Source organism: Odontomachus brunneus, unplaced genomic scaffold, assembly GCF_010583005.1.
Source record: "Odontomachus brunneus isolate Ranch 3 - 2012 unplaced genomic scaffold, Obru_v1 Obru_scaffold_003, whole genome shotgun sequence".
NCBI lineage: Eukaryota > Metazoa > Arthropoda > Insecta > Hymenoptera > Formicidae > Odontomachus > Odontomachus brunneus.
Genome location: NW_022639453.1, coordinates 3,334,428 through 3,346,822, shown reverse-complemented (window position 1 = coordinate 3,346,822; position 12,395 = coordinate 3,334,428). Strand labels below are relative to the sequence as shown.

The following is a 12,395-nucleotide window of genomic DNA, read 5'->3' as shown; positions in this document are numbered from 1 at the left end:
CGCACACACACATCACACACACACACATCACACACACACACACACTAGCACTAAAAATGCTAATAATGCTCGTTCCAGTTCTTGCTATAATTCAATGTTATAATCACGATTAAACTGTTCGTCCTTGGCGAACTCATTTAACCGATTATATTACGTATCTCATTCTTGATGATAAATCCAGAGTGGCGTAACCTTATAGAAATATCATACTAAGATCATTGATAATTACTTATTATCCAGTATTTTTAATACTGAAAATAAGTAATTATCAATGATTCTTTGCATAACGCATCTCGCGTATATCAATCACAAGACACAACCGTTCCAAAACCGGCTCGGTTAAAAGCCGGTATCAACAACCGTTTAAGGCGATGCTGAACACGATCGTGAACTTCGAAAGCGTTGGTAATGTAGTACGCGTCAGTTTAGGACAGACGCTAGATAGCAGTGTATGTTCGACACGGCCTCATTAGTAATACAATTTCGACTCCACGCACGCAGCGTAGAGTTGCCAGATCTAATATGCAACGTTGTTCTCTCTCCGCTTACGCAGAGACACTTTGTCGATCTGTGACGATCGTCGTTACATAGATCCTAACACTGATCTCTGTATGAGCCGTAGAGAAAGGATAATGTAACCAAACGAGAGCCACGTATATGCGTGCCTAACACACACACACACACACACACACACTAGCACCAAAAATGCTAATAATGCTCGTTCCAGTTCTTGCTATCGAAAGCGTTGGTAATGTAGTACGCGTCAGTTTAGGACAGACGCAACGGTATGATATTTCTATAAGGGATATTCCTAGTTTTCTCATGTTTCATAAACTACTATATATCGAAGGTTGTCAAATACACTCCAAACTTTCGTGAAATCCTCCAGCGATAATTTCGATCCCAAGCACGATATACCACTGGTCACTCATCCATGTCCTAACCGCATTAAACTGTTACTTAACCTGACGATCGAGCGCGCACGCGGTGACTCTGATGACTCCAACGATGTTCTTACAATTCATGCTTATATAATGTATCCTTAGAGTGTTCACAATACATTATAATATACTTAGCAAACATCAAATAATAGTTATATAATTTTTACTTAGTGTTTGTTTGATAATTTGCTGATAGATATTAAAACAATGCAACAACATTCGATATGTGATAAATATTGATGTAATGTAGTGAACCAGTGATAATTACTTTTAGATTTTTAACAAAATGTTATAATGATTAATCCAAACAAAAGGAAATTAAAAATCCAGGAAAATCCAAATTAAACAAATCGAAATATTGAATTTTAAAAGAAACATTAAAAAAATACTATTTCTGTAAGGAAAAGTGACTTTAAATGATGCCGTAATAACGTTTTAATGATGTCTATAATGTCAAAGAAATTGATATGTCAATTGATGTCACGATTCTATTTAGAATATGATATGTTGCTATAATTTAACTATAATATTGCAAATATATAAATGTAATATTTCAATGATATAAATGTCTAATATTTCAATGATATAAGTATGTAATACTGCAGTAATATTTCTGTAATATTTCAATGACATATGTAAAGGTGCAATATTTCAGTAATATTTCTGTAATATTTCACTGTGATATGTAATATTACCACTATATTGCAATATCACTGCAATATTACGTGCTGTATGGGATATATATGTGTATATCTAGTTTCCCCTAAAATTAATTTTCTGGGTAATATATATATATATATATATATATATATATATATATACACATATATATATATATATATATATATATATATATATATATATTATGTTACTTGCTCGCGGACTTATAGGTCAGAGAGATGAGCCGTTTAGTAGCAGCTATCGAATGAGAGAGAAAGCTTCTCAAGTTTATGTAATTAAAGCACCAAAATAAATATTTTGTTTATATATGTATTATATATGTGTTTTGTTATATATGTGTGTTCTTTTTAGCGTTCATATAATAAATATGTAATAAAAACTATTTGGCTCGAAACTTTTATACGCCACTATAATTCAATTTGGACATTTAATTAACGCTTCATTGAACTTCCGTGAACTTTTTCGGAATATTCTATGTACATTAATGTTATTTAATAAGGCGTGAAGATAATAGAGAGATCCATAAGTCCGGTTTATGTTGACGGAAAACAATAGTCCATTTTAGGAGTTCATTTCTGGCATCAAGTTTTATTGAGTTTAGGACAAAGTTATTTTTGTAACAAAGTTATTTTTGTTTTTTTTATAACAAATTAAATAGTCGGTGATTATATACAAAATATTAATAAATCGATGTTATGGTATATTCTTACAAGAAACATAAATTTTTAGATAATCATGAATGATACCGGAAACTTTTCAAGTATAAAAGGAATTCTCTTCATCATATTGAAACTCTTGGTCCTTATTTTGAAAGTTCTTTACTATATCTGCGAAGGAACGTACAGATTGTTTGTCCCAAGACAAAAAAAAGATGTATCTGGCGAAGTCGTTTTGGTAAGTATCATTTCTGCAATATATACGTCATTTTATCATAACTTGTTTTATCTTAACTTTCTTACAGGGAATATTACATAAAAACACATAATTAATAAAAAGTCAATAAATCCACTTATTTTAACTTATCGAGGTAATATAAGTATATCTATAGCATATCTATAGCAAACTCATAATTCAGTATAAATCTGTATAAAAATAAAGTCATGCGCATTCAAAAAATTTAGATACGAGAAATCAGATAAGATAGATAAATAATGAACGAACTAAGATATAATTTCAATATATTCGAATGATATAATATAATGTCTGAGTTATATATGTCTGAGTTATATTTAATTTTATTTCATCATTATTTGATTTTATACGGAGAAAAACTGATGTTGAAACAATAAAAAAGTATTTTAATTTTATTTTCTTACCGCTCTAACTGTTTTATAACAATGAAACAAGTAATAATCTGATGGAGAAATATAAGGAAAATACAGATGTAATAGGATATCCCAGTTCTCTGAACTTACATTACTTTTGCACAACACACTTTATTTTGAAAATATTCCAAATTGTCATAGATTCCCAAATACCACGGATATCTTAGTAAATAACGTCTAGGATCTTCTAATAAGATGTTATTAGATATCGTATTGGAAATTTACGATATCTCTTATAGCACATTTTATCTTGAGGATATTCTAAATTTTTCTATCTTTTCAAACGTGATTCCACAAATATTTAAAACATCCTAATATATGGAGTCCGAAATATTCCAATTGGATATCGTAAGATATTCTAAGATATTGTAATCTTTATTGCAATCTCATGATATCCAAATATCCTGTTATATTCTTTGGTTTTGTATAGGACATCTTAATTTTTTTAATTTTCGATGACCATAAAGATAAATATAAATTTTCTCATAATTGTTATGAATTACTTCATATTTTATGTGTTTTAAATCAAATTTATTGCTTACTCCAATTTACCAATAACGTTTACTTAAAAATCCACAAGCGATCATAGCATCACTGATTCACTAATACACATTATTCGATATCTCTCGTATTTCGATTGTTGTTACGTTTTAATATTTACTATCAAATATTCCATTACTTTTTATGTTTGTACTTTGTAAAAAATGTTTTTTGTACAAGAATATATTATAATCTAGAAAAATATTATATTATTAAAACTCAATGGCATTATTATTCTCTGTTCGATTTTTATAATGAAAAATTTCTTTACAGTGAAAATTTATTTTTTAATTTTTCGACATAATTTTCCCTCTTTTCTTAATTGAATGCACTTAGTACAGCGACTCTCCAACTTCTCTGTGTCCTTTTTAAAATGATTTTTGCTCATGTCTTTGAAATACTCAAATACATATACGAGTTGCACTACTTTTCATCCTACCCACATACATTATATCAATATTCGTCGTGTATCTAATGTTGTTGAGTTACGTTAATGTTTGTCAATTAATATATGTACACTATAAATATATGAACACTATAAGGATACATTATACAAGCGTAACTCGTAAGAATATTGATGAGTTAAGTAAGTCACACCAGTGAAATAAGTGTGTATCTTTCAGAACGAACATAAGAAAAAGAAAACGGTTACACTTAATATATACACTTAATATATACACTAATATATACACTTAATATATTAATAAACTACGCTCTTTGACAACTGATTTCTACATTGACAGATATATCTATGATTTCATTCACCTCAACTAAACCTTTGTTTCTTTCTATTAGGTTATGCAGAAAATTATTGCGGTTTTTAAATTTCAACTTCAAATACAAATATTTCAGCTCAAAGTAAACTTTATTAATCGAAATAAGAACCATTGGAATCTACATATTTTTGCCAATGAGAAACAAAGTGTATTTTTGTATTTTATGAGCATAATATTCCGGACTTCTGGAAACGAACTCTTCGAAGGCGTTTTGAACAGCGACTTAGTAAAGGTTTTCTCCTGCAAGAAGTTGTCGAGATGCTTGAAGAAGTGGTAGTCGGTTGGCAAAAGGTCCGATGAATATGGTGGATGAGACAGAGTTTCATATCCCAGTTGGTTCAACTTCTGCAGCGTCAGTTGTGCGACGTATGGTCGAGCATTGTGCAGAAAAGAATTGGACCTTTCCTGTTAAACAATTTCAAACGCAGATGTACCAGTTCCTGATACATTTTGTTAACACTAGAAGTATCGCGAGGAATCGTTTGTCCCTTTTTAATTTTCACAACTGTACACATGATATAATTGATTATATGAAGCTGTAATTTTTTGACTTTTAATTTTTGAGGCCTTAGCTTGTTTACTAATTTTTTTCGTGTTTTTTACTCTGAGCGTTTTTTCGTTTTGCCCCTCTTTACTTATAAATACCGGAGTACCTACAAGTGCTGCTCGATAGTCAAAGTCAAGCAATATTTCCTGTCGCAGATGGATGGGCGACCGGTCGCTCTGTTTGAAATCGATGCTACCAAAGAAAGATACACGAACATTTAAAATGTACATTGACATTCTTTGGTACTCAAGACTCGCAAAACATGAGAACAAATTATGAATGTTTTGTTTATAAAAACATTTTTACCATTCCAATAATTACATTAAGGGGAGAACTTCATGTAAATGAGCCAAAAAATAGATAGTTTTGGGGATTAAAAACAAAAAAATTATTCGATGAGTCTTTTTAAAACTTTTAGTATATTTAAATGCATACTTAAGGAACTAGAAAATATTTTGTTTGAACAATAGTAATGGATATTTTGATGGTTAATGGAGGTAGATGTCGCAGGCCTCGTTATTGACGAGGTGAACTTGCGTACACTCTAACGGTTTCAATTTTAATTTTGCAACAAAAATCCTAAAAAACTTGTTTTCTTCTTTAATAAAAACCACCTGGAATGAACCTAAACTTATTTTTTAAAAATGGAAATTTAGTGAAAATAAACGACTTTGAAAGAAAAAGTTCTAATTTTATGGAAAATTTTCATCTTAATTGTTTGAGAAATATTGTTTAAATAAATAAATATTAATAATATTTAGATTCATTCTATTACAAAAGTAATAATATACATGCACGCATAAGCGCAACGCAATTGGTTGAATAGTTTTTTAGCTGATGTACGCAAGTTATGAAAAAGTAGTTCTGAGAAAAACGTATTTAAAGTTGACGAAGCAAATAAATAACAGTTTTTGGAAACTCACGGTTCATTTCGACTATTCTGCAATTCCAACTCCATACAATAGGCCCTCCGTTTCCTCGAAAAATTGGTTTTCAGTAATTTTTTTCTGTTTATGAGCTATTTGAGCCTCCTTTTTGCTACTACGAGTTTGACGCTCCTGTCTGCTCAATCGCTTACTGTCCAATAAATCGGCGTAAATTTTACATTGCTGACCAATTTTAAAACATCCACCATTTTTAGAACTGCAAAATAACCCTCGTTAAATACGCTAGCAGCAATATAAGCAACTATTTCTATTATTTTAGTGCTATGTAAATGTTTGGGAGCTAGTTGCCAAATCATTGCATTCAGACTCTCACTAGCGTTCTGTGCGTTTCTTACGCCTTCTCAAGTACCTCTCGGCCACTGAGAAACATTAAAGTCTATTGTGCAAAAGGGATTCCCGAGAAACGGGAGGGGTCCGGCCAAAACGAGCCGAACGACTCTTATATTATACTTGCGTGCGACGCAGATAAGTACCATTAATACTTCGAAATTGGTTCTAAAACTTTATATTCTCCATATAACAAGGATTCGATTTAATTTAAAAAAAGTCGATTTTTCCGATCAGTTACATGGAGTTCTCCTCTTAAGCTCCTCAATAAACCAGGTATGTTTTTTGTAAGTTGGCTGTTATATGCTGTTTCTCGATATTTATTTCCAATATTGAAAATCTATAATATACTTAACATTAACTATAGATTTGCAGTATTTTGATAGTAAATATCGAAACATAGCCATAATGTGCATTACATATGTATATGCAGAACAAATACATACTCTAAATGTGCATTTACAATATATCTTTAATAAAATGTATTAAATGTACATTTAAAGTGCATTATACGCATATTAACGTTTTTAGGATAATATATCCGGTAATTTTTAATAATATATACGTAAATTTTTTAGCTCATTCGAATATTCTCTTGACGTCACCTCAGATATCATCTATAGGATATCACGTCTATAGGTTAGACGAACACTTGTACATTACTGGATATCTGAGATACACGACATATTTGAGATATCTTAGAATATCCTACAGTTATTGTAAAAATGATGCTTGTAGAATGTCTCTTGGATAAAACGTGCTATGTAGATAGGTATATTCAATAATATGGGATCAAAACCCATGTAGGTCGTCGTGATGGAAAAGATAACGCTTTTCTGTTTGGTTAAAACTAGACATTTTTCTTTAATTGCTGCCTTAAAATTGTTCAATTGTTCACAGTATTTATCAGAATTGATAATTTCGCTAATAAGAAGTAGCTTATAAAATATCACACCTTACAATCCATACAAATAGCATAACTTTTCGAGAATACAAGTCGGTTTTTGACATAGGTTGACCGCGTTCATTGTTCTGCTTCCAAGTCCATTTCCGTTCCACATTATCGTATTGCACCCATTTTTCATCTTTTGTCACTAACCGAATCTAGAAACGGAATCAGTAATGAAATACTTGAGTATGAATCAGCGCGCGCGCGCGCGCGCGCGTGTGTGTGTGTGTGTGTGTGTGTGATATGTATATATATAAATACAAACTACCCTTTACTATATATATCATAACAGATAACTGGTGCGGGTGACGGAATTGGAAAAGAATTAGCAATTGGTTATGCGTCCTTAGGAGCAACGGTGATATGTTGGGACATCAATAAAGAAAGCAATGAGCAGACAATGAACGAGATTAAAGCAATGGGAAAAAGTTCTGTATATGCTTATCAGTACGTTGTCACAATTTGGTTTACACGATATCCAATCTAATAGAGAATACAAAACAATTGGAATGCTTTACTCTGTACAAATATTAACACAATTCTAGTTATCATTTCTCGAAGTGAATTTGTTCTGTCCTTGCAGATGTGATGTGTCAAATAAAAATGAAGTCTTCAAAATGGCTGAAAAAATAAAAATGGAAGTTGGCGACGTTACTATTTTAATCAACAATGCCGGTATTGCTCCAGTAAAAACATTACAAAATTATAACATCGATGAAATTTCTAGGGTCATAAATGTAAATTTAATGGCACACTATTGGGTAAGTTATGATGAGTTTATTTTTTAAGAGTAAAAGGAAGATATTTAAAGATTTTATATATTATAAAGAAACTTGAACTTTAATGAACTTCCCCAAAAACCATCTATCCTATATTGTATAATCTTGAATTTTGAGAAGAATACTCCACGTAATCTTAAATGAATGTCCTTAAATAGATTTTTACCACAAAATAAGTTGGCAAATATTGATAGAAACGGAGTCAGTCTCAATGATCTTGATCTTAACATATGTTGTTAAGAAGAAGAGAGATTTATTCCATAATTTTTGAAATTAAACGGATTTAATTTTGTATCACCATTGATTGCTTTGTTGTCAACAAAATGATGATTACGCGTTTAGACAATTGTCCGAGTATGACGTTATCCAGCATTTTACCCACAACTCCGCTGTGAATCGTGAATGTCTTAATCTCGACTCTCGTGAGCGGATACTTGGCGGTAGTGGTGGTCAACATCTTAGCGTGGGTGAGAAATATGCCGGAGTTCACTCTGTTTCTTCTCACAATCAATGAGGCGTCTAAGATATGAATTCTTGATGTAGATTAGCTTCTATAAGACAAAAGGAATCTTTAGAGCGAATGAATCTCATTCGCACTTCGACGCCATTGCTCAGAAATTTATCTTAATTGAACACGTCACAGTGAAGATGTCCTATAAGATCCAGTGTTTGTCCTCCTTGTACGTAATTGCTTCGCTTGTCTAACCTTTAATTTGCGGGTGTTGCTCCTGACATAGCATCCATATTGCCTGCGGTATCGGTGTACCGCAGGGATGAGTTCAGATGGGAGATTTTTACCAGTGAAGCATAATTTAATAACGCCTCTATGTACGCGCGGTATGCGTAAGCGTTGTTTGGAGCAGAGATGAGTTTTTGATTGAAATATACGTCGATTTAATTGAATATCAAATGATTCACGGAGTCTACTTTGACGCCAGTCGCGTTGGTTTCCATCCGCAGTCGCAGTGCGAGCAGAATGTGAGTGCGATTTATGTACTCTTCTCCGAGTACGACGAATTCGACGGGAGCGTCGTCCGCGAGAGAGGACACTTGGCTTGTAATAAATCAATTACAAATCTCGATACTGGTTTGTGTAGGTGGCAAAGAGAAGAGTTCGAGTTCACTTTTGAAACACTCTGTGGAATGAGTGTGAAGGAAGGACATCGCTTGAAAGCGTACACGTTTTGAGAATTAAGAGAAAATGTTTGATACGGTTCGATTCTTGCGTTTCTTCACTACTCGCTTCTTTTTCGACAATTTCCTGCCTGATTTCTTCTTCGTCGCGTTTTACTCTTCGTCGATTGAGAACGTCTGTTACTGACCAAGCGTTTACGCAAGGAGGATTTGGTAATATAACCCGCAAGAGTGCTGAAAGGGAACTGAGTTCTCTTGATTTTTGCTGACGGGATATATCTTGATCCCTCCATCAGTTTATTTATTTTTTCCTCGGTCTATCTCTTGAGGTGTTCACCCGATTCTTTAAGGCGTGTTTTCACAGCGGTTTTCATTGATGTATTGTTTTCAATGTCGTCAATTATTCCAATCCCTGCGCGCGTTGCCTCCTTTCCGATGGCGCGCGCATCACCGGCCAGAAAGGGAGCACACGTCTAAATAAGCCACCGAGAAAACTGCCGATACCGTAACCACGTTGATACGTCGAACTTACGAAAATTCAAGGAATTCCACCTCCACGTCCTCCTCCTCTTTCGAACTAGACCTCGTAATATTCCAAATAATATGACATATCACTTTGTAATTGAAATATATTTATCTCTTAATCTCGTCGTCTAAAGTATAACGTTTCAAAATCGAATGGTATTCTTTCGTCCACTTGATCTCTTATATCTACCAGGTCTGTAAATATGAAACCGGAATTTGCCCATAGATGGCCCTAGCTGTCAATGTAGTTACCGTCAAACCGCGTCATTGGCGCCATTTTCTTGTTGACATCTCTGACAAAGATTTTCAACTCACAACAATACAAGTTTCATACAACAGCATAGTTTGTAATAGCGTTGAACATATCGAATTTTGTGTCTGGAAACTACGATTTACAGCATTGATTTTCTGTTACCATTTGAAGAAAACTGCTGGAGAATCGCATCGAATGCTTGTCGAAGCTTACGGTGAGCATGCTCTTGGTAAATCACAGTGCTTTGAGTGGTTTAAAAAATTCAAAAGTGGCGATTTTGACGTGAGAAATGAAGAACGTGGAAGACCACCGAAAAAGTTTGAAGACAGCGAATTGCAAGCATTGTTGGATGAGGATGACACTCAAACGCAACAACAACTCGCGGATCAATTAAATGTGACACGAGAAGCCGTCTCCATACGTTTGAAAGCTATGGGAAAGATGGGAAAATGGGTTCCACATGAACTGAATGAAAGACAGCAGGAAAATCGAAAAACCACTTGCGAAATGCTGCTCGCCAGGTACAAAAAAAAGTCATTTCTCTATCGAATTGTGACTGGCGATGAAAAGTGGATATATTTTGAGAATCCTAAGCGTAAAAGATCATGGGTAACTCCAGGCGAACCATCGACATCGACTGCAAGGCCAAATCGCTATGGACGGAAGACAATGCTCTGTGTTTGGTGGGATCAGAAGGGTGCGATCTATTATGAGCTGCTAAAACCTGACTAAACTGTTAATACTGAACGCTACCGACAACAAATGATCGATTTGAATCAAGCTTTGCGTGAAAAACGACCAGAATATAAAAAAAGGCAACACAAAGTGATTTTGCTTCATGATAATGCACCATCACACACAGCAAAACTGGTCAAGGAAACGATTGAAGCGTTTAGTTGGGAAATACTTTCGCATGCTGCTTATTCACCAGACTTGGCTCCGTCCGATTACTATTTATTTGCATCGATGGGACACGCACTTGCTAAGCAGCGCTTCACTTCTTACAAAAATGTACGAAAATGGCTCGATGACTGGTTTGCCTCAAAAGAGTAACAGTTTTTTTGGCGTGGCATCCACAAATTGTCAGACAGGTGGAAAAAATGTATAGCTAGCGATGGGCAATACTTCGAATAAAATATTTTTTATCATTTTTATACAATAAACGTGTATTTTCTATACAAAAATTCCGGTTTCATATTTACATACTTGGTATTTCTATCGTACAGAAGCATGTTGAGCGTAAAAGGATATAATTCGCTGGCGAAAAATGTTTCACCGCGTTACTTCCGTACACGCATTTATCGATAGCATATTCAACAGGAACCACACGAAAAAGAGGCGAATGCACATCCCCCGTTACACAAAGTTCACAAATGTCGTAATTAACGAAGAACTTATCAGCAACACCGCGTATCACGCAGGCTCGTTCGTCAGCCATGACTTCATCTACTAACGGATGAATATGGTAAAATATCTCTGTACAGCTTTCCGGGATTCGCTGTTTGCTATTGGAATAGTACGTTAGTTCTCCATAGTCTTCTTTCTCCAGTTAGAGCTTTACGAGTTCTTCTCCTTCTCGATGTGTATGTGTATCGAAACCAAGCATGCGATTTAGTTTGTTGGAGAACCGTACGAAATGATGCCATTCGCATTATCCTCTTTTGCATGTGCGATTCAACGGTATTTTATCTCCGCGATGAGAATTTTCTCGCAAGGTAATATGCGTTTCAAGCTCAGCGCAAGTATGATGTAAAGCTTCTAACAGTTCTTCCATCGTGCTGTAGACACCAGGAATTATCTCCGTAACCCCGAACTTGAGTCTTGTCTTGCCGTTTTCGAGCATCTTTTTACTCGCCGAAATAAAAAAAATTAGCGAATCTTCTCCGGATCGTACGTGGAGGAAACTGCGGGGAAATTGAATTTCGGTGAGCGCAACTTCCCACAGTCCGGTTAGGCTCACTTGCTGGAGTAATTCCGTAGTAAAAGTAGTGGTTGTATTTTCCGGAAAATATCGCATACTACTATTGCTCGGTAGAATTATTAGAAACTGCCCCCTCATCGCGACTCGGGAGTGACTTTAAACTTGAAGCGGGTATCCAGGAATTGAATTTAGAGGGATATCCTCGCCAACTGATGAGCAATTTTTTCGCACTTCCGCGTTTTTTGCTTCGTATCACCCTGTCTATAATAAACTCTTCCTCTTGTAAATTTTTGTTCATTGCTGCTAATTCTTGCTCGTAGAATATTTCATCTATGACTTCACCTGACAGATCGCTCAATTCATAAATAACAGGAATTCGTCATTCGAGAACACGATAAATCCAAAATATTTCCTCACTCCAATTGGTTTCGTATTCCTTCTCGAAGACTCCCTTTGCCCTTTACCCTTTGCGCACCAATTCTCCTTTCCTATATTTAACCTTTCGCTTTCTTCGTTTATGATCGAGACACTGATGACGACGTTTCGTATTTTCGCGTGCGACGCACGCATTTTCCAACATAACGCTCGCAGGTTCAATAAAAGTATATTGTAAACCTGTATAATAGCATAATTGAATTTTTACTAAATAGCTTAAATTTATTTCCTTAATTAGAGTTTTTTTCATAGCCTTAATTCCTAATTTATATATATATATATATATATATATATATATATATATATATATATATA

At 34.2% G+C, this 12,395-nt stretch overlaps 1 protein-coding gene across 1 annotated transcript in view; it reads left to right on the top strand.

Moving 5' to 3' along the window:
• Nucleotides 1-12,395, top strand: part of LOC116844325 (short-chain dehydrogenase/reductase family 16C member 6-like) — a 53,538-nt gene that overhangs the window by 4,530 nt on the left and 36,613 nt on the right. Inside the window, exons 2-4 of the mRNA XM_032815729.1 lie at nt 2,352-2,516; nt 7,326-7,480; nt 7,617-7,794. Coding sequence (XP_032671620.1) covers nt 2,352-2,516; nt 7,326-7,480; nt 7,617-7,794 — 498 coding nt within the window. The remainder of the gene's footprint in view (nt 1-2,351; nt 2,517-7,325; nt 7,481-7,616; nt 7,795-12,395) is intronic.